This window comes from Rhopalosiphum padi, chromosome 1 (assembly GCF_020882245.1).
Source record: "Rhopalosiphum padi isolate XX-2018 chromosome 1, ASM2088224v1, whole genome shotgun sequence".
NCBI classification, from domain to species: domain Eukaryota; kingdom Metazoa; phylum Arthropoda; class Insecta; order Hemiptera; family Aphididae; genus Rhopalosiphum; species Rhopalosiphum padi.
In genome coordinates, this window is record NC_083597.1 from 4,117,914 (window position 1) to 4,143,535 (window position 25,622).

The window sequence follows — 25,622 nt, forward strand, 5'->3', positions numbered from 1 at the left end:
AAAAAATAATACTAATTTATTTATACAAACATATAAAAATGTGTTTTGTATGCACATTTTTTTTAGAATTTGTCAAAATTATGATTGATAACCGTTTTTACGTTACCGTATTACTGCATATGATCATTAAATAAGTGATATACATTGGTTTTAAGTTTAACGGAGTACCTATATTTAAATAAATGTTCATAATATACGCTCTTATATTAAAAAAAAAAAAAATCATAATTTCTAAAATATTCTTTATAGAAATGCTATATACTTTAGAAAAATTTCTATATAGGTACATGTTTATTGTTTTGACAAAAAGAATACTTTCATACTTTATATAAAATATTCAATAATATTCTTAACTAAAAAATCTAAATTTAAATTTATAATTCACGTGAAGAACAGTTTTTAATAGTTAATTTAATGAAATAAAATTATTATAGGTTATATAATAATAACATTAATACTATTCTAGACGATATTAAAAAATAAAATGTATAATATTACATAAAATTAAAATATAACAGTTTAATACTAAGAATAGCAATAGATTTTAATTATTTTTAAATAAAATTCAGAAAAAGAAATGTATGTCAATTAAAATGTATCATTTTTTTCTACATAAAATAACTATAATTTTTTATCTTTATATCTTGATTAATAAAAAGCTATAAGCTAATATACTGATACAGTTCAATAATATTAAAAACAATGAGAATAAGGAACTTCATGAATTTATCTAGGTCTTTTATATAAATGTATAATTGTTTAATAAATTGTAATTTATTTTACTGCTAATAAAAAAAAATACTATATCGTTAATTTTTCTTCTTTAGAGCAGCTGTTTAATTATTTATGTTTTCATTCGTAAAAATTTGTTCTATCAATTAAATATTTCAAAATCATTGTTCGTTGTTTTAAATAAAATATTTTACAATAGCCTAACATTTACCACTATTTTCCACAAGTACGCATAATGTACATGCCTACAATATAATATTTTACTGTAAATTGAACCGAAACTATTTTCTAATTTTTTTTATATTGTTTGACAAATTATTATGATTATTTATTTCTAAACAATTTTTCCGTAAGTCATCATTTTTTTCATTTCGAATATTTTGAGCCATTGTCATGAATATTCTTAACGATTTTCTGTATGATATCTGATTAATCGGGTTTATAGTGTCTTTCCTAATGTCGCTATTCGAAGGGCATTAGAGGACAATAAAATACGATCTATTGTATTTTAGTTAAATGTTTATCTATTATATTATGTATTCAGTATGTATTATAAAAATAAAAAATGAGACAATCGACCATTTAAAGCAAACTTCAAGACTGTTTTTTTTTTATTATTATAACTGAAATTCTATTAGCATACAACTAATCGTGCTCGATTTGAATAGATGATTGGTCGATCATCCAATTATATCAATTTCATGTGAATTCAATGTATTATTATACTGTAAAACGTCCAAGAATTTTGTAGACCTTGGAAAATTATATATTGTATTTTTTCTATTTTATATTAACAAGACCGGTATAATTTTACGTTAGACGCTAATTGGCAAATCAACATTATCATATTCCCTCAGGGCTTGCATATATAGGGACTACTACTAGTGGATACTAAATAACATATACTCACTCATATGATCAGATTTTTGATCGTTTTTACTTGTTATGTGACCAACGTGTTAACTACATAGTATTTTTTTACTTGCTCTCCGTAGAAACATTGGAACGGAAACACCGATACAAGCCAGTTATAAGCTATTAAACATGATTTTAAGGTCGTTGGGTGAATACTTAAGTGTTAATAAATGTTTAAAAAAATATTATAAATTAATAAAAAAAAAAATTAATTTGTGTGTGCAATTATGCCTTAAAATATCTTTTCAATAATGTTTAATAGTTAATAATAAAAAAGTTAAATTTTTTATATAATAATATATAGGTAATATATATTTTTTTTAAGTATTTATGTACATGATTACATTTCATTTAAATGTGGTGCCTATCATATAAATAATTGTCATAAGTTGTAGTACATAAAGTGTATCTATAATAATATATTATTGCAAATAATTTATTAATGTAACCTGTCAATTTAAATTTAAGGTATTCCCCACATCTTCTCGCCCCATTATCACTTTTAAACTATTTGATTATTAGAATATATATAGTAAATACCTTTTAAATAATGTCTATCATTTCCATGATCAATTCCATATTATTAATTCATGCGGTTATTTAAAAATTGAATTAATAAAAATCTACATCAAATAAAATTAATGGAATTTAACCAATTACTTATGTTCATTTAAAAAGGTTTAAAATTAATGTTGCATCTATACTATATGTATAGATGTAAAAATTATAGAAAAAAAACACATTAAAAAAATCTTAAGTGACTAGAAATCAATATAAAATACATAGGTATCTAATTTAATAGATTAATTGCATTTCACAAACGGTTTACATAATATTATTGTGATAATTACGCGTTTTGCACCTAGCGTTTTCTTTTTTTTTGTACCTTCATTCAAAGGGAATCAATGCAGTTTATTGCTATGGCACGACCATAATATTGCTATAGTTAATAGTTGTGTACCTACCCATATTTCTGGCTTCTAGTAATCATGACTTTAGATTACATAATAATAAAGTAGTAAATATTATTTTATACTATTTATACTTTTTACAATTGAAATACCTTATATAAAAAAATTAACTTAAATAACATTATCAATTTATTTTTATTTAACGTTTACTTAACCATATCTACGTCATTTTTTTATTTCATACAAATTATTTATTATATAATTTATAAATCATAGTTTTTCTTGTTTAAATATATTATATTGTGTAACAATACATAATAATATATACTACATAGGAATCTAGATATAAAAATATAAAAGAATCAAACACTTATAAAAAATATATTTAAAACTATGTGTGATTTATTATAATATGTTAAATAGAGTATCTTGAGATAATGCTGATTAAACTGTTATATTCAAAATTATACATAAGTCATCACCATTGGAATCACTATTATAGTAATACAATTATTGTAATAATCAAAATAGAAAATTTTACAATTTACGAAATTACATATTTATTTACTGCGAATACTAATAGAAAAATTAAATGCATATGTATAATAATTAATAGGAAATATAAAATAATAAACTATTTTCATTTTATACGTATTATAGTAAATAACTAACGCGACAGTCACGAACCATTCGTTTTGATTTAAGTACAATATATAATAATTTAAAGTATATTCTCTACAAACAATAGTATCACGTCAAGCACACGAGCCAAAAACCGGAAAAAAAAACGTTTCGTCTGGCTATCTTTGTATGGTATTAATATTATAGTATATTATGTATAATGTGAGCAGTATGTATGATAATAATATGTAGATGGGTAACAGTGAAAAAATTGCACTCGTGGGTACTTCTACATTAATAATGTAGGTACGTTGTACACAATATTTAAATATTCGAGTTTAACCTTTAAGTTGATTTCCTATGATGTGATTACGCGAGCTCAAATTGTATTTTTGTAAAAACTAAAAAAATTATAGTTAGAGATATCTTTCGTTGGGTGATAACTGAACTTTATAGGCCGGTGCAATGTAACGTTAATGGTGGGTGAAAATCAAAACTTTTCTGAGTACAAAAGTACAAAAGTTACCAATTAAAATTAATGATTTCAATTATTGTTTCTATGGTTTTATCCAAACTATAATTAAGAGGAAGTTAACGAGTTCTGATACTCAGAAATACAAACAAGTTGTAATATTATTGTTTTCACTTTTCGTTGCTATTTACGTTCTATGATGGTATATGAATAAACAATCATTAATCAATATAGACAATAGGTATTGGTAGTTAGTGTGTAATAATGTAATACATATTACAATATATAAGACAGAAAAAAATATAATACAAAATGTATAAGATTTATTTAATACATTTAAGGAATTAAGTTCTAATTATTAATTTAAATAACCATGAAAATATTGATAAAACAATTAGTTTATTAAAAGTATTTAGTTGAACTTATTACTCATTTGACTTTCGACTGTCAACGTTTTAATTTTAATAAAAATTAAATCGTTCTTAACTTAGTTTTATTATAGATTATATACTTTATATCGACTTGTACCGATCTGGAAATCCTGAGATAGTATCCGTTCGAAATATTTTTAAGCACCTCTTATTATTATGAAATAAGTAACACGCTAAAAACTTATCCCTCGATGAACTGATAAAAATTAAAAGTTAAATTAAGTTAAGAATTTGCAAACCGTCGGCTGCTGATAATTTTCGTCGAGAAACGATCCCTCGTCGTACGTGCACCCGTTTCGGCCATGAACACTTTGATAAACCTACGTATGAAAATGTATATCTTTAACGAAACAATATAGCACAATAATACACTTCTATTGCAATGATATATATTATATCATGCTGAGATGGAATAACGACGTGTGGCCTTTCGCATACCACGTGCGAATACTCTCGGGATTCGGATCAACTCGTACACGCTGCCCGCCTCGTCCGACGTAGGTAATTGATTTTCCATTATTCTAGATGAGGTATATTATATTTGTATAGGTATCTACAACTATAGCTCATGGCTGTACCTATGTATATTTGTTTGACGGTCAAAAGTGGCGCAGAGGCGTTGTGCACGAAAAAAAAACCGCTCGTCCGCACGGGAGGCGGTTGCACCTACGCTTCACCGGCGTGTATACGTATAACGCGCATATATATGCATCATAAATATTATAGTGCACAACAATATTCGGACATCCGTCGGTCTATAATTCGATTCGTTCACCAATACGGTGTTTTTATTTTATTGTTCTCCGTATCGTATAGAAAATGTCACTTATCTCGACAGCCAATTAATAATATAACGTGTATACATATATATGAATATATCCGTTTTTAAAATCTTTATGGCCCACGTCGTATGTGATGATGCACTCATGTGTCACGTATTGAAAAAAAAATAACATTATAAGACTAACACAGTATACCTATATATACCGATGGTATTACATCTTGTAAATTGCATTAATGCATTTTACATCAATGGGATTCGTGTATAATATGGCTATTATCGGACGACATTTTAAAAAGGTCCACCACAAAGGTCTCCGCGATATACCATCAATCATCGTTCTATGACAGACGCTTAAAAACATTACACAGGAAGTTAATTTTCCGTCCATCAAAGTGGCATAATGATGTGGTCCGACGAAAAGGGTTTTACTTTATTTAGCGATTGACGTTGCCCGGTCGATACAATCTTCTACGTCAATAACAATTAATATTTCATGTACGCGTACGCACATACATATTAATACAATATGTATATTATATTATATGACGTAAATTACTAAATCATCGTGTATTTATATATATATATACTGACAAGACTTAACACTTTAAGCCTACGCAAACATATAATACTATGTAATACAATGTAAGTCCGGTACACGGTTACGATTTTATCGTTCATATATTAAAGATATTAATCTGTTTTTACAAATATGATCATCGTTAACGTTCTTTTTTTTTCCACTGGACATTCAGCATTAAATGAAATTAACATACAAATGTAATTTTTCTCGGAGAAAAATGTATGCACACAATTTATTTATTATTCTAACACCTTACGTATTTTTGTATAAATAAATGTGAGCAATTATTCATTTGGGTTTTTCACTGATGACTTAGCAAAAGCTTAGTAAACGCATGAAAATCTCAATAAGAAAATTTTTACCCTAAGTATTGTGTTTTAAAAAAAGAAATATCTAATTTATTGGATGCTATGCACTGCATTTCTATCAGTATAATATAGGCATTATGTAATATAACTAATAAAAAACCAGGAAACTTTAATCATAACTAATAGTTATCAGTAACTTATAAATTGACAAAAAAATATATTCTATTATATTATAAGAATATAAAAAAAAATGTATATACATGTATATACAATTTTTTTTCTGTGGTTCAAATTATCTTCTAAATCACTAATTTAAATTATGTACCTATGATAGATCCAAAGAGCATCACGAATTCACGAGTGTTGGCAAAGCTGAGGTATAGAATAAAAAAAAATATATATTATATGGCGTTACGATAAATAAATACATTTTTTTTTAAATAATTGTTATATGTTTTTTTCATTAATAATTAGAGAACCATAAACAAATTGTAAAAATACGAAAGAACGGTGTGATGTGAAGTTTTATAATACCTTTGGAGTAGTAAATTTAACATTATTAACATTATATATTTTACAAATGTTGACCAAAATTGTCTGTTATATAGTAGCAAACAAAAAACAATAGGTATCTACGAATAATGTAATAAATGCACAGACCAGGTAATCACTTAAGAACAAAGCTCTCATTAAATATTCATAGAATCATAAAAAGTAAAAAAAAAATTGCAGGGTCTATTATTCTAATAAAAAAAAGCAAATAATAATGGATGAGATGAGTATTAATTTTTATTGAATAACAAGACATTTATTCTTTTTACATCCATTGCATATGCAGTATTTGTTTAAACATTTTTTGGCCAATGAAAACCTGCTAGCAAACTTTTATTGATAATCTTGATGTGGGTATTACTCGAATAGGTCATTCAACTTGTCATTCATCGAGTATACACATTATCTCAAAATTTAAACGTGGGTATATAAGACACATACCGTCAACCGTCCATTGTATCTTTGTAATAACTGTATAAACTATTTGGCCCGAAATAAATAGGATACATATATTGCTTATTATTTATTAAAAAGGGACCAAAATAAACACACATATTGTACTCGTATTTTGTAAAGCTATAATCAAGATTCATTTTCATTTTCATTTCTTTATTTACAAAATGTTGTATAAATACGAACGATAGATAAGATATTATGTATATTTAATTAAAAGTTTAAAATTAAAAAATATTTTCTAGGCGTATTTTTTTCTCCTATTCATTTATATTAAAAGTGATTTTATGTAATCTTTATAAATTTCTCATAAAACTTTCAAAACCTTTGCATCTGTATCGTCGGTACTAATGTATTTATAACCACTGGGTTGCTTTTAATTCAAATTAATTTTTAACGAGTTTTTAGCTAAAACTTTTATCATGCTTAAATACTATGAATCTTTGCAATGGTAATTAATTACAAAAATATCAAGAATATATTGCGCTGCAAAACAAATGAACAATTTAAAAAAAGTTTTTTTATTTAAATATAAGGTAAACACTATTAAAAATGTATGACTCTTAAAAAAAAAACAATAAAACAAATCATTCAACCATTCGAATACAATTTGTACGTTAGTATTTAAAAGATAAAACAATTTTGATGGTATTCTTTGGGTATAAAATATTTTTAAAATATTATTAAGCGTTTAAGAGTCTACAAATGGAATGTTTAAAGTGCTACACTGTACTTTGTGCACAATTTTGTGTAAGACGATTGTATTTAAAATTCGTTGTTTAAAAATGAATAAGATTTTAGAGAAATGCGTTAAACTATCGTTTTATTATAGACGAAGCCTCGTATATAATAACATAAATAATTGAACAGATGAGGAAAAATAAACGTTATCCCAACTATAAATTTCTTATCCCGACTCCCGAGAGCTGTATATGATTGGAAACAAGAGTAATCTGTTGTATATTAATAACATATCATAATATGCAATATGCATAATATACATATAAAATTTTGGTACATAATATATAGCAGCTGCGGGTGCAATTCATGAGCTAGCGGCCGGCCGAATGTGGTAGTTTTAGTGGCTTCGTTTAAGGGAAAATATTCGTATTCACCGCGGTAATTACCGTGGTTCGTAGGTAATTAAATTAAATTACCTACAAACCATGCCAACAATTGGCTAATTTCCAAATGCTACACTATTATACTCTGTCGTGGGACGTGTGTAAGTAGGCAAGTGAGTAGGTCGTACAATAAGTGCATTTATACACAAACATGTACAAAGGTACCTAACCTATTATAGTGCGGTGTGGTCAAAAAGCTTAAACGCATCATAATATTGTCATGAAATAAAATTACGGTCGAAAAATTTAACACTCACCATGTTCTCTTAGAAACATTTAAAAATCGAACGCGAAGTCACGCCGAGTGGTGTAGTCATGTTCTTCGAATTGGCACACGAACAATTGAAGAAATGAAAAAAAAACCGAGAAAATATTATGTAAAAACGGCGAAGCACCGCGAAAACTGTACGCACACGTAGATAATATAATATAATAATATTGCACTCGCACCGAAACTGCGCGCGCGCCAACTGCACCGGACCGTGGACCGGCCGTATTGAAACTGGTTCGCCGTTGTCTGGGCGCGTTTGAACCGACCGCGTGTGGCCCTACTCCGGCGCCACGGCGACCACTACCTATATTATTATTATTATTATAATATATCTTGATCGTATTATTATTATTACTCCAACACCGATATTATCCGCGCGCACTGTTCTATAACAATAATAATAATAATATAAATTATAATAGTATAATATATTATATTGATGCTCGTCGATTATGTCGTCGGACAACGATATCATTATATATTTATGTTTAAATATAATTTAATACCTACCCTTAAAAGTGTATAAAGTCAGATTGTATTTATTTTTGTCGAATGCCATCACTCGGGTCAGGAAAAAGTTATGGTCGAATTATTATGATTGTACTCCGGTTCGAAAGAGTCGATTTTATTCATTCCACAGCAACAAAAAGCTTATTATATTTATTAACGAATAATTACAAACGATATTCGGAAGAATAAATTGTATTTTTAATAATTCGAGTTAATTGTTCTTACTATAATAATTAAGTGTAGCAACAATTTAAATGTAATAATATAAAAATATATATTTTAAGCTAGCAACGTCGTGTAATAACAGCATCGTTATAGGTACTAAATCGCATACGCACATCGCACATGTAATTTTCAACAAAAACGAATATTTATAAGTTCCATAATGCAATGACTAGACTGAGTGCAATTTGAATATTTTGGTTTATAGGTTAAGCCGGTTAAGGAGTGCAGTTTGAAAATGTCCTCTAATAGTTGTAATTTAATATTATAGATAAATAAAGGTAATATATTATAATACCTACTTACTTAATAATAATATTAATATGTTCGTAATTTAAGGCAATATCAACCATGTAAACAGATACGACTTCTGACAACGCCGATATGATCTGCAAATACTGCAATATATGTATATAAAATATAATGTAATATTGTAGTGATTGACTGCGCAGTGTTGTCGATGATAATTTATAACAACACACATAATATAGGTAATTAGTACGTGTTGAGTAATCTGTCGGATGGGGACTATCGTATTAGTTATGAACAAGATGATTTACCAAGTATACTAATCCCTTTATTCTTCTTCAACAGTACGGTTATTGAAAATCTGATTTTTTTTAAATTAATTATTAAACAGTGTACTAAAAGACCATATTTTCAAATTCATGAGATTTTTTTCTTCTATTTAAGGAGTATATACAAACTTCTGTTGTTTTAAATTAAAATACCATTTTACACTAATAAATTAATGGATAATTTTATAAAATATTTTGAAGTATAAAACCAACATTTTTACAAGTAGTTTTTGAGTTGCTTAATTTTGTGGGCTAAGGATAAAAAGAACATGATAGTTAGTTTGGAAGATATGGGAACTATATTAGGCAATTGACAATATTATAGTAATTAATAATTAATAAAATTCTATTAAAATCATTATAATATATAAAAATGGTCTAAGTATAATATTATATTTATTTTATTTTAGATTATTTAATTAAGAATTATTATTCTTAGTATAAACTTTTTAATAACTGGGAAACACCTCGTTAAAATTTTAAATTAGGCATATCATAATTTAAAATTTAAATCCACTAAACAAATAAAATAATTGTAATATTGGATGTAGTATATTTTATTATACCTGGCCATTTTAAATGGAAAACATTATATCATGAACTCACATTATCAAAAGAATACAAAGTTAAAAATAACTCGTTTAAATTTTGAACATATCAAATTTTTCAGAACTGAATTATCCAATAAAAAATGTACTATATATAAAATGGGAGTTGTCATTTCATTGAAAAACAGAAGTTTTATTGCCACAAGACACTCATTAAGTAATACAAACAATCTCTATAATTTGAAAATATGGTTTTTAAGTATATTTAAAAATTCTAAAAATCAGAATTTTAATAAATGTATAAGTAAAGGAAAAATAAAGGGTGAACATGCTTAGTGAATCACTATGTATACATGAACTATGATGGTTTATAGGTACATCGTATATTGCAGTTACACGACAGTAATAAATATATGCGTTATCATAATAATATTATACTATTATATTGTCAATTAAGTTTCAAAATTCAAACACCAAACGTGCTGCACACAATTAAATTATCAACACCGCCCGAATTATTAACAGTGATGAAATTGCAAAAAAAATGATATCTCCCTTTAACCCGTCGCATACTAACGAAAACAGGATTACACAGCGCGAACTCAATTGTTTTAAAGGTATTTTATTTTATATTTTAAAGCGTGGAGGAAGTATAAAACAATTAAAAATATATCTAGAACCTTTGTTTATAAAAAAAATCACGTTTTGATTTTTTTTAATATAGTTTTGATATGTTGATGAAAATCTGATATTTTTTTCTCTTCTCTTCGACCCGTTAATTAATTTCAGTACACGCATGAATGTGAAACGTACCTACGTTATATGTTATTAATAATTAAACATTCGAACTATGACATTAATCAAAAATTGATGTTTTCCCAAATAGCAGTTTATATATTATATTATTATAAATATTATCATTTATTGGATTTCACATGATAAACATTTTTTTTAAATACACACAGACGAAATATGTTCATATCTACTTAAAATGATATACCATGATGAATTGTGTAAAAATACACAATATACCTATTATTGCAATATGTAATACCTATACTTTTCTTCGACACGTGTTACGGTTCCCACGACTTGAATAGGTGAATGATATATGATAATATTTGCCATTAGTTATATAATGGCTAAGGCTAATACACATGGATACCATTTGGTTTTTCTCATTTTGCGGTATTTTTCTATTAAAACTGTGTTTAGCCCTTTTAAACTTGCAAATATTAAAACAATAAAAGTATTAAATAAGCTTATAATTTGAATGATATTATATGTATGTATATACTATATATTATCGGCAGATAAGATATGATTTTAATAGTAATAATGTGGCTCTTAGATAATTTCCATTGTGCTACACTTATACATTGTAATTCAAAAAATTAAAACAATATATTTTTAAAACAAATTAATATTAAGTACCCACAGACTTTTTGTTTTAGGTTAAAAATAACAAATAAAATTATAAAAATACTTATTTAAACTGTAAACTCAAAACCTGATATAATTTTTCTTTTTTAACTAAAGGATAGTTAAATAATAATTATATACTTAACAACCTAATAAGTGGCATTTAAAATAAATTTAATTTATATTTTTAACTTAATGGGATAATATTTATGTTATAAAAAAAAATTACTTTGTTTAAAAAAAAGCTTTGTAAAAACTATAAACATAAACATTATACGAGTAGCTATATAAATTTAAATAAAACATTAAAATGTATAAGCTATCTAGCCATAGAAGATAAATTGCTTGTAGAACAAATAACAATAATATTATTCACAAGAGTTTAGTCTTAGAAAACGATTCTACAATTTTCTTCATTTGGACTCTAAAACTATGTTATTATATGATTCATATATTTACAAACTATATTATGATAAATATAAAATAGTAAACTTTTTTCAATTTACTATTTAAAATTAGTGGCGTATTCGGTATATTTATTTTCTCAATTTAAAAAAAAAAAACACTTTTGTGTTAATCCAAAGTTATAATAGAGTTATATTTTAATATACGATTATTTAATTAAAACTCGCCTTCTCAAAAAAAAAAAAAAACATTTTAAATAATTTAACAGTCTCTCTCACTCTCTTAATTTTATTGTTTTAACTCTATAACAATTATACGCTTATGATAATTATTATAATACTATGTAATTATAAATATTAACAATAATAAAAATTCATTATTATTATTATTATATCTTTATAATAAATAATAATAACAACCCTAGTCCCTAACGCTTTAATAAAACTATACATGCAAATTAATATACTTTAAAAAACATAAGAAAATTTCCCAATACAGAATATATTTTTAAATTTAAATAATTGATAATAAGCTTGAAAATATAATAAAAGTATAAAGTAATTGTGTTTCAGTATACCTTTAATCTTTATGGATATAATATATACCTATTTTTTAAATAAGTTGTTGGGCATTTAATCAACAATGTATACCGAGTGTACATCAACGAATTTCACACCGACCCTACTAGAATCATCAAAAAATTTATATTTAAAAATTACTAATTCATACTTGAGATTTATAATTCTAGTCTTGACATCTTGAAATATAATTAGTGTAGTTATATAATACTGTATGTAGACATTGAAAAATTTAGGTTATGACAATTTCAAGATTAAATTACTAAATTAGTACCGACTTGAAATACTTTGTGTTATCTTTAAAATTAGAGACAACTGTATATTATAAAACTTTTTACAGTATATCCCATCACATCATATATTAATATATATATACTATTATTAATACATTTAATAATATCAACAATGTACATCTAGAACAAATTTACATAAGTTGTTTATTATGATTTTTATATTTATTATTTCAAAATTCATTATTCTTCTGATTGTAAATAAAAAAATAACATGCTAATGAAATAAATTCGCACGAGTATTCCGCGTTCTAGTAAGTCATCATCCTCCAGTATTTTGATATAAGACAGCAATAGCTAGAATAATAATGAAATAATTAATAATCAATACTTAATCAAACCAGGGGCAGTGTAAACTTGTATTTGACTGTTTATATATTTTTCACCAATGAAATCATCTTTCTCGTGGATATAATATTATAACATGAGTATTACTACAAAAATCATCAAGAGTTGATCATCAAAGCCCAAAGTTCAATAATATCGTTTTACATTGAATTCAAATATAATTTTACAACACATTTATGGGCTCTGCGGCCTACCATATGTACCATTTAAACTCCTGAACCAAAACTTTTAAAAACGATAAAGTGTATAAAATATGTAGATAGACAGAAGTATAAAAGTATAACAAGTACGTCTTTTCGTTATATTTGATAGTCGAACTTATATTATTCAAATTTCGTTTTCATCTTTTAATTGGAATAAAACAATTCATCTGAATATTATATTTTTTGTGGACATGTGTGGAGTTTCATCAACTTAAGCTCGTGATAATAATATAATATCTAATAGTATCACAATTGAATTTTAGTAAAGAATTTTTAATTATGGCGTTGGCGCGATTCGGCGGGCGTTGTCGTGCTAATATAATATGGTTTGGCATGTATGTGTTTGAAATATTACGTTGTAAATTATATCAAAAAGTAATAATTGAACTTCTACCTCTGATATGTGGGATGTTCTTGTCAAAATGGTATATCCATTCGTTTTCTTTATTTTTTATTTTTTTTTATTCCACATTATAATGTTGTGTATTAATTACAACTATACTTACTTGAGTATCATAAAATCATAATACATAATACGAGCATACTGCCGTTGCCTAGATAAGTGGAAACCTGCGTGGGTGGAAACCAATAATGTAGTTATTAAAAATATTATAATAATGAAAGAATAATAAAATATGTAATTCAAATTTTGACATATACTTATTTTTATCGACTTAAAAATAATTATATTTATTACATCGTTATCAAATAACGGTGATACTACAGTTTTCTGTTTATTATTATTTATTATGAATAAATAATTAAATATTATATTTTATTGAATACATTGAATATAAAAATCTTATATGAATACAATGTAAATCATTTTAAAATCTAAGATAATAATATTAGTTGTACTAGTATAATATGCTTAAATTTAATAATACAATTTATTTTGTAAATAATGCATAAAATATAAAGATAGATATTAAAATTAATAAGTGCGTTTTACTCAATAATCGTTTACAAACAATTTACCTATTTTTATTTTTTACATGCCAGTGTTCTGCATTTTGTTTTTAAACATAGGTGACTTGTAAAGACTAAATAAAATAATTAATTATATTTTAATTTATAAAAAGTTTTTACCACGTGGGCAATGAAGTGCACGGGATCAGATAGTATAATATATAACCGTTTAAACACATATACTGTTTTTTTTTTTTTTAAATTATTGATAAATGATTATGCATTTATTTGACGCGGGGTTCTTCAGGGCGCGTTCTTTTCTGTTGGACTTTCGCAACTACCGTAACAGTATCCAAACATTATTTTATGTCCATCAAAATACCGACAACGTTCGGATCAGCTACGCCTCGAACCAAATGATACAGCGTAACAGCGGATCAATATACGCATTAACAGTTACATTACATCAAAATGTGAGCTTATATATACCTCGCCGGGTCATAAACTGAACTGACGATGATGTATAAAGTATAATACTTTATGTCTTGATACATTTATCGTTTATAGTGTATTATTAGTATTGTACCAAATGAAATGAGTTCTTACTTGATATTCCTATGAACAACGGTCTTAGACTGTAGATGTGTATGAATCTGTATAATAGTTCTATAAAAAAAACTCGGGTACAATAATAATATAATAACATGTGATTATTTGCATTATGTGACTTTGTGCATCCTATTTTGTCACGCCGCCCGGTCAGTAATCCTCGGAAAGCAAATAGCACGTGTCGACGGACCGGAGGTGACCTGCAATACTCGTTTCGCTACCTACTGGCGAAACACTGATGTTTAATATGCACTCGCCAACCGTGTTGATTACAGGTCGAGATTCGCCACCGGCGTTCTCGAAACTCTATAAGACGCGAAAACGACGCGATTGAGAATCGGATAATTTAAAGACGGCCGCACGCGGTGAACACGGAAGCAACAACATGGTTTCATAATGCCGTCCGACTGAAAATTACCGAGTAACAATAGTATTTAATTTTAAGGATTAGGAGGTATCTGTAAAGTAAATATTAAAACGTAACTTTTAGTATTTTTCCCAACTGAACCATATGTGCTTTGCCCGTCCCAATGTAATACCAAGAGAAATTTTAATACACAATAAGTGAAACGGACAAACATGTTTCTATCTTTGGTAGATGATCAATTAAATACAATTTCGTAACAATGTGTAACTAACTTGGACAAATCACCCAGAGGCTTTTTTCTATGATTACTGCGAGTAACTAGTATTACGTTGCATATAGGAGTTAAGACATTATTTTGATATAATAATACATTATTATTGACAACTTTTATTTCTGTAAATATGAATAATTCAAATATTTTATTAAATGCAATTCATTTATAAAAACTTAAGAACGCACATCTGTCTTATAATAGGTTTTGAGTGTACTTAGATACCTTTAGGTATACTTCGCCATTTAGTAAGTAATAGCATATAGATGTGTTGAGTTTGAATTTTAAAAAAAATAGGGTATATTATGCTAATTCATTAATTTTATTTTTTTATTTACATATTTTCGGCATCAACGACGGCATTAATAATTTACATTTATATTTTGGTTGCATTAAATCAGTTAATAAGATTCTGTTTTATTAATAAAATGTATTACTTTATTTATTAATATTGCTGTAGGCGCGAACATTTCTTGAAGAATTTTCGGGAATTATAATTTATAGGTAATGTATTTCACAAACTCGATATCTTAATTAGTCATAAATTCGTATTATTATTAGTATTTTCTTAATTAAATAAGTTGAATTATTTTTTAGCAAAAATATAGCATATACGATATACCTAACTGATAATTCAATATAATATCATCGTATATATCATAGAATGTTATCAATAGCTTAAAATTATTTTATACTTTGAACATATTTTTATCATTATATATTTATATATGCAATGAAAATAAAAGTAACAAATTCTTACGATTTGTATATTGTTTCGAATAACATAACTCAAATCGTTTTATTATATTTTTGACTACATGCAATAATTTATCAAATCAATATTACTTTTTTCAACAAATTTAGACTTCAAATACGTTAAAAGAAAAAAAACCTATAAAAAAACTTTAAATATTGTTTTTTATAATGACACTTTTAAATTTTTATAAGAACACCCCTTATGTGAAACTTAAAATTACATTTTCAAGCTTTTTACCCGAGGGATATTTTTTTATCAACATGACATAAATCTCAATTGAAATTTACAAATATTTTAAAAATGTTTACCTTGTATGCAATTAATCTGATTACTCAAAATTTCAATGTGTTTAAAAAATGATAGAGAATTTTTCTACTATTTATGTTTTTTTAATTAAAATTAACTAAAATCTTCTGATGGATAATTGCTATTTTTACATTACAATATTTGAATTTATTGAAATGTTGACTTCAAACTTGTGAGCAAAAATATTGTTGAACATACATTTTAGATATTTTTTGGCGACCAAGTACTTATGAAAAACCTAGACAACATTTTATATTTTTTCAATTTTCTTTTAAGTGTCTATAAATATCTAAAAAAAAGTCAAAATATTTTAAAAACTATACCATGTAAAAATGTAAAATAGACAAAATGGTACAGAAGTATATAAACCATAAGTACTGAGTGAAAATTTCAAGTCTCTAAACTTATTCCTTCCTAGACTAAAAATTATATAACTATAATTTTTATAATTTAATACTATATATGTGTTTATAGAACCACCTCCAATAGTCCATATTGAAAATTAGAGCAAATTATCTGCTTCTAAACGTAACGATGGAAAGAAAACGAATATATTCCTCGCTAGCTCGCTTCAATGTTAAGAATGTAAAATAAATTAAAACCAATATACAACATAAAATTATACAAGGATTTATACAAATTAATTCCATAAATAATACTAATTTACTATATACTTATTAATACTTAAAAGTTAACACAACCGAAAAGTATGAATTAACTTAAAATTATTTAATATTTTCATGGTTTATAAGTTAAAGTTAATTTTTTTAATTTTTATATATTGTAGTACTATTTATATTATATATATATATGTATATCTGCTTAATCCTAAAGTTTCGATTAAAATATCACTTTAAAAAGAATTTTTACATTTTAATATTCTATAGACGAAGTATGGAATATAAGAAATTTATATAATATTTTATAATATAAGTATTACACATAGATACAGTGAAAAATGTTTTGAGTTTTGTCTTGTATAAATTTTTTCTACTAAGAGCGTGCTCCCAAAAGTTTCATAATGTCATACTTTTTTTATTAGTTTCTCTGGTCGTAAAGAAAAATCACCGGAATATTAAAATAAAATCCAGAATTTGAAAGGTGGTTTTAGTTCAATTTTGCTTTTGATAAATTACATCAATTTAGTATACATGTTAGGTTAGATAACGTTTATAGTATAATATGGTGATAAATTTGTTTTTAAATTTTAAATTATAAATATTTGTTTTTATAATATTGAAAATGTACAATAATAATTGTATAGGTTTAGACTACTAAAAGTGTTTTTTCGTTGTATTTACATTATGCTCTGCAATATATCGATTACCTCTACTTTTACCGGAGTCTTGTGAGTTGCGAGTTGAGACCGTGTATGTTTTACTTTTTAGTTTAATAAAACATTTAAGGTCATTGGCGTATCCAGTTGTTTTTCCGGGTGTCGTTATTAAAAAAAAATGTATATATGAAACAAAAACTAGTGTTAGTTATATTATATACATACTACACTGGACTGGACTTAAATATTATTAATTTTTATTAATTGTATTAACTTTTAAATTTAACAAGACTTTATATTTTGCAACTATATAAGTATTTTTTTTTTAATTTCGAAAACGTTTTAGGGAGGGGAGATTATAAACCCTTACGGTCTTAACCCCTCCTCTGGATACGCAACTGCATAAGGTCATATATTTTATTAAATCTTTATAGAGTTCTCGAAATAGATTAATTCTTTATAACTCTTTGATGTATTACATAAATAGAAATATTAAATGAGTAATTTTCAATTATATAGCTTCTGTGTATTAGTAGTGCGTTATACCAATTTTACAACTATATTGTTTAAAATCAATTCATAATAAACCTGACATTTCCCGTTTTCTTATACCCACTCGTGCGATATGTCAATAAAACGACGACGATTCAGAAGGTTACTTTATCATGGTCCGTGATATGTTCCATTTTAAAAACTGTACTCTACAACAATGTATAACTATACTATATCAATATTATAATCTGTATAATTTGTATATGATATTGATATTACACAAAACATACAAATAACGTTGTGTATAAAAATAAAAAGCGTCTATATATAATCTTAATATCATAACATAATCGTAATATTAACATGATGCCACAACGTATAAAAATCGTGCAACGCATGCGTGTATTAGGTTTTATTGAAATTTTTCCCCATGGCCTATAAAGTTTCTTAATTACGTATGAACGAGCGATGATATTGACAATGACTAGTGCTTGAATTGGGGGAATGCGCGAAACCTTACTATTAAAACGTATTTAAACGTATTCCTAGTTTTTTTTTTTTTTTATATTACATTTGCTATATTAACTCTGCAGGGTTGCACAAAAATAGGATATATTTTAACGGTTCATAAACACCAAACTGACCAATATCGTGCAAGTCGTCTACCTTATAGTTTATACAATAAATACTCACTAAATTAACGTTTATACAACACGGTAGTATATGATTGGTCTTCTGGTACGTTAAAGTTTATGTAGGTATACGTATACATAACTATTTTTTGCAATCCAAATAACGCATGCATACGATATATATTAAAATATAATTGTATAATTTATGTTTCTTATCTCGTTACACCTTACATAAAAAAATATATAAATGTTTATAGATAAAAAATAAAAAACAATTCGTTCAATACTCATTGCACCAATAATCGCATAAAAATGTTCTTTCGTCTTACGATATGAAGTCAAAATCATAGTTTATATATTATTAAAAAAAAAAAAATTAAGAACAACTTTAATATCACAAATAATACTAAATTGTAACACCATATATTTTATCAGCAATTAATTTGTATATCTCTATCAGTCATCTGCTATACGTTGTTCAAACTATATATAAATGTGTAGAAACCGTTACTAAATAACAAGACTTCTGAAAATTAATTAGCATGAATAGGATCCAGTAGCGCGACTATAAGAGCGGCTTTGCGCTCCTGAATACAATTTAACTCCCACAAAAATAATTAACTGTGAAATAGTTTTTTTTTTTGTCGTTATTCTATAGTGTTGCGGGTAAACAAAAACCGGTAAGATATTATTTTATAGTGATGGATGTGTATTATAGAGTTCTGAGTAGACCATTTATGTGATTGCTTACTTGGCACGCTTGCAGGATATAAAGTGGCTATATAATATACATATATAGGGGAAAAACATCATTTCGCCTCGCCTATCGTAGAACGTAGAACGTCGGGTCGGGGTCGGGGGGGAGGACCCTTCGCTAGTTATTTTCGGTTTTTTTTTTTTTTTTTGGAGACTATACCTACTGCGCATATAACTTTACAGGAACCCAATGGATTACCTATACTATACTGTACGTGGTATGTACACAATATTATTTAGCATATATAATAATATTATGTAGGTACCACATGCGCATAATATATATACATACATCGGCTGACCGATATTTGCGTGGGTCGAACCTGGTTATATATATATATATATATGTGTGTGTGTTATATACGCGTCGTACGATGTGATACAATAAAATATACTGTTACCCACATAACATGCGCCGCGGCCAATCGCGCCGGCGACTTGCAGCCTCGCCGAGTGCGGCGTACACACCAGTTGTGGCCGGCCTACGCGCTCCACACGTATACGTTATATAGTTACGATATTTTACACACATAAACATATCGTGTAGGGTAACACGCGCGTATATTATACCAATTCGACGGCGGTCGTCGCGGGCCGTCGAAAAATAGGCCGCCGCGGTGGGTGGCGGGTATAGGTCGCCGGCGAAATGGGTCACGGTGTCGCCGGCAGAAACGGGGTCGCCAAGGGTCGGTGCAGCGCCCGGGAACCGGATCACTGGGTCACCCGGTGGACGGGGAGAGGACGCCTCGGCGTCCGCGGCCGGTTTCGAGGCTGAACGGTGCGCGCGCACCCCCCTCGGCGGCGGCGGCGTCGGCGGCGGCGACGGCGGCGTTTATCGATCCCTTCCGGCGTGACCTTGTCCGTCGCCGTCGTATGTATAACTGTACATTACGCGCGGCGTAAAGACCCAAAGACGGGGATTTATTGCGGATACTGCGGACGACAGACAAGTGCACATTATGATATTACATCTGTATTCTGTCTGGATTGTGTTTATTTTACCCTCGGCCACTTGTCCAATATATATATATATATTATTATATTATAATATCATCACTTACTATGTTCCGTGTTTAGCTGTACTGTAAAGGAAATAACTAATATCTAAATAATTAATAATTATTTTTTTTTAATTTCTCTCGAAATGTAAACGCGCGTTTCACGTGCCCAACTATGTTCTACGCGTCGTACCATTGATTGTAAATAGTACTAGTAACCTATATGTTTACAGTAGCGGTTCTAGCGTATTGGCAGAGTGGGTTGCTGCCCCCATACCAAAATTTCTGATGCCGCTTATTTTAAAAAAGCCTTTTTTTTGTACAAAAATAAGATATTTTATCATTTGACCTATAACCTAACGCAGTTTTTCGACGTGTTAAGACATATTTAAGATATACTATGAAGAGTTCACGATTAAGCAGCCTTACACTATTATCAATTGTGCAGAAGTATTTGTAAGCATGAAAAAAAGAAGAATCCTAGCTATTTCAAATTTAGATTTTATCATTTTTTTTTTAAATTAGTCTGAAGTATTTTTTTAACAGTTAAATTTAAATATAATTATACTTAATTACTTAAAAACTAAGGATTACTCTATTTTTTTATACTTAAAATCTTTATTACCTATTACCTACCTATTATATTTAATATAAAGATTTTAAATTACTTACTATAATGTACCTACTGTTAATAATTTAAGGTATTTGTGGGGGCTATAAGCATAAGTATTTTATTAAAAAAATTTTGGGGTTATAGGAATATTAATTACAGTTAAAACCTAATTAAAATCTACTGTTACCCATACGAAAATATAGTCCTAGAACCGCGCCTATATGTATATATCATTTATATAATTTTAGGTTTTTCGTTTTTACAACTTCGATTGACATTAATTACAAATTGGTACGCTTGGGTATAAAATAAACAGATGAGGATACTCCGACACATGTCCATGTATCCACCCTCAATTTAAGCAAGCACATAAAGATACTTACAACTATATAGGTATGTGTGTATACGAAAATTATTAATATTGTTAATGAAACGATAATTAATCAATACGTCCTTTGTCACCTGATGTCTGCACGGTTTTACGGATTTAAGATCACTTTTTAACTATGTTATTACCGCCGATTTTTTGCGAGTTCGGTATATTTACAATAGTGATGAATGATGATATCGTTGATCCCACGCATTATGCACACTCCATTCGGCTTACGAGTTCCAATACGCTGAATAGTTAAACATTAATCGTCTATATAATATTATAGTTTGATTTTCGACCGCATAAGTATGTATTATATGTATATGTATTCATTAGTGCTCGGATTTGTATGCATTTACATATTTTTAGTGGTTGATTGTACTATACCATGCTAAGTAAGCGCAAAATATGTTTCATGACGGCGATGATTAAAAATTTCGAATGACAAATCTTTAAGAGCATGTTTATGCATATATAAACATTTTACAGTTGTTAAACAATATTTTAAAGGTCATATTCGATTATTTATTGCATATTATGTTATTATAAGTTATAATTAAAGTAAAATCGGCATATAAAATAAAAAATAATAATAAAAATAAACAATAATTAAATTAAAAAAAGATTCAAATATAAACTGACAGAAATTTCTATAGCAGGTGAACTAAAAAAAGATAAAATCAGTTTACATACCTAATTATTATTTTCTCATAACTATTTTTTCAATATTTACTTTAATTTCAATTTATTTTTTTATAAATTATAATTATTATTCAATAAAAAATAATAAATAAATATTGTTGTATATTTTGAAACTACACGTGTGATTATAGCATCCTCTTAAATAATTAATACATACCAATAGTATGGCATGAGTCTATATAAAGAGTTGCATGAAATCGAATAAAATATAAAAATAACAATTACAATTGCAATTTACCTACAATTTACGATTAATTTTAAATCTTTTTTATCAAAAGAAATAATTTTAAATTTTATGCTTTTAAAGTTATTTTAGTAGTTAGTAATCATGTTTATAGGATCTGTATTTCTATCATATTATAATCATATATCTAATCGAAAGTCCTAACCTAATCAGTCATTATTATACTATATATAATGTAGAGTATAGACATTAGACACGCAGAGCTTAAAAATTAAAATGTAATTTGTAAATATATAATATATATTATATAGAAATATAAGTTTTTTTTTAATTATTAGGTAATAACACTCATATTTTGTATTTGTAATTAATATTATTAAATAAACCTTTGTATTTCTGTTTTCTTTAACAAAACATTAAACACATAATTATTAATGAATACCTATAATAATAAACGTTTTTTATAACTTAAATATAGTTTATATATGGTGAACTTAAAAAAGTTAAAAGTTAGACTAATTTTATAATTTATGATGTTCTTCATTTATTTGTATCTTTATAAGATGACTCCATGTATAAAATTCTACATCATAAATCATTAATTACAAATTATTATGGGTTACTTAAATTATGCTTTCAAATTGATACATTACTATATTTAGGAAAATACACAAGATGCTTAAACACATATATTATTTAATTCAAACTTAATTTAGTATGAGCATGATCATTATGCATATTATAATATAGTCATGATAACCTACACAGTTTGTAAGCGTTTAAATATTCATATAATTAATATTTATTTACAGGTTCAAATGGCATTAAGTTTAACTATAGTTTGTAGAGCAGTGAAACATTAAACTTCATAAGTATAAATTAATTACTAATAAAATATAACTAAATATGCTCTATATATTCTATAATCCAACATATCTGCATTATTATAAATTTTTACATATATAATACCTTATTGTTTTAAGACTTAGTAGTTTTTATAGATATTTATACTATCTACAGAGATTAATATTTTAAGTAAAGAAAAATTATAAAAATTACCATAATCTAAAAATGATTCTGTGCCAACTTGTAAAAGAAACTTGATTCTGTATATTATATATATATATATATATTATACTTATTCTTTATGAATGCAATTTTAATAATGATACACTGTTACTGTCTCATAAAAAAATTCATATCAAGCATTTTATAAAAATGGTGAAAATATAGATAACTAAATCTAATGAATTTCATCACCATAAAATGTTTAAACAGCTTTTACAGGTTATAATGAATAATCATAATAAATTACTGTCATATTTATTTGATTCATGTCAATACATGAATTTAAAAAAATTGAAAATAATTAAAAATTTCAAACGTTTACAAAAGATAATTACAATAATATATTAACAAATAAAAAATAAACTATTTTGCGTGGTATTTTAGGAATTAATTCTATAAAATAGTAAAATATGATGTATTATAAATCCAACTATAGATATAATGATAAAAATACGTTTTATTACTAGTTACCTAAATATTATATCATACTTGAACATTTGATAAACATTATTATTATAAATTTTAACAATTAGGCACCCATTAACTATAAAGTTTATCATTTTTTATAAAAATCATACTTCTCTTTTGAAAGATTTTTATTTGCCTATTAATTACTATAAATATGTATAATGTACATAGTTATTTTAGGAATTGATTTCATATTTTAAAATATTTAGGTATTCAATGAAATTATATAAATATTGTTTAATATTAATTTAACTGTTTAAATTATTTTTTAATATGTTAATATTTTTGTTTATTTTAATAATAAATAATTATATGCAAAATTCATGAATAAACTATCCCTCCAAAATTGTATTTATTAAGTATCGAAATACGCCAAATAATATTATGCTTGGAAATTTAAAATTAAAAATATAAGTTATCGTACAAAAACGCAAAAACCTTAAAGAATAATAACGTAACAAAATAAATAGAAAAATTATTGCTTTTAGAAAAAAAATTTTTATTACTTACAAATATGTAAAAAAATATTATCAAAAACGTTTAAAGTTTTAAAAATAATGAATTATTTATTATAGAAAAAAACACTCTTTGTTATATGACTGTCGAGTACAATAATTCCGATATTATATGATACTAGTATGATATGAGTACATTTCTTTTTATTCTTAAGTATATAGTATATAATATAGTATTATAGTATACTATAGTTCATATACTTAAACTATAAACCTAAAAAATTATAATTACAATTATTTTTAATAAATCTTTAAAATGCAATTATTGATGAAATTACATATTTAAATAATGAATAACGATGCTAATTGTTAATTATATTTTGTTATAATTCAAAAACGTTATTTGTTAGGATTTAAAACATTTACGTATATTATAAATTACATTATTTGCAATGATATTTTCAAAACATGTAAATTAATTTTAAGATATTATGTAATTACTAATTAATATTTATTTTAAGAACTTATTCACACTTTTATAGTGAAGTAATATTGGCTTAAAAGAAAAGCAATAAAAATATAAAAATATAATATGGTAGAAAATATATACATAATTATATTTATATTATTTATATATATTATAATAATTTAAATTTAAATAATTTAATATATTTATTGTTTTCAAAATATATTAAATCAACCTACTGTCATATTAATAGTAAAATAAGTGACTTTAATTAGTGACCATTTTCGTTCAGAGTCGTTTTTCGTTTACAACGAATAATGATTATACATATATCATTGAATTCAAAAATCATATCCATTACTGTGACCTACTCGACACGGCAGTTTGGTACCCACTTGTCCACCTTTTTTAGTTTAAGACGGACAATCATCGCCTAGCAGTGAGGTTACACATTTTTCCCGTCACGGTGATGAGATTTACAACTCACAACTGACAATTACTTAATTAATTGACGTAAATAAATCAAAGAATAATAATCAACATATATATACATACTATATAACTAGTAAATTATTAGTTATAAGTCTATGAAAATAGTATACTTAAATATACCTATAATAATCATACCATAGCATGATAAAAAATAGATATTAAGAAAATTT

General features: G+C 26.1%; 2 protein-coding genes across 2 annotated transcripts in view; one reads left to right on the top strand and one right to left on the bottom strand.

Annotated features, from left to right (window-relative positions):
- The window catches only part of LOC132924352 (uncharacterized), a 41,709-nt gene extending 33,314 nt beyond the window's left edge, over positions 1 to 8,395 (bottom strand). The window contains 1 exon segment of the mRNA XM_060988604.1: positions 8,141 to 8,395. Coding sequence (XP_060844587.1) covers positions 8,141 to 8,159 — 19 coding nt within the window. The 5' untranslated portion in view covers positions 8,160 to 8,395.
- LOC132924359 (protein EFR3 homolog cmp44E) overlaps positions 1 to 25,622 on the top strand; it is a 53,398-nt gene that overhangs the window by 8,715 nt on the left and 19,061 nt on the right. The gene's annotated exons all lie outside the window — the stretch shown is intronic.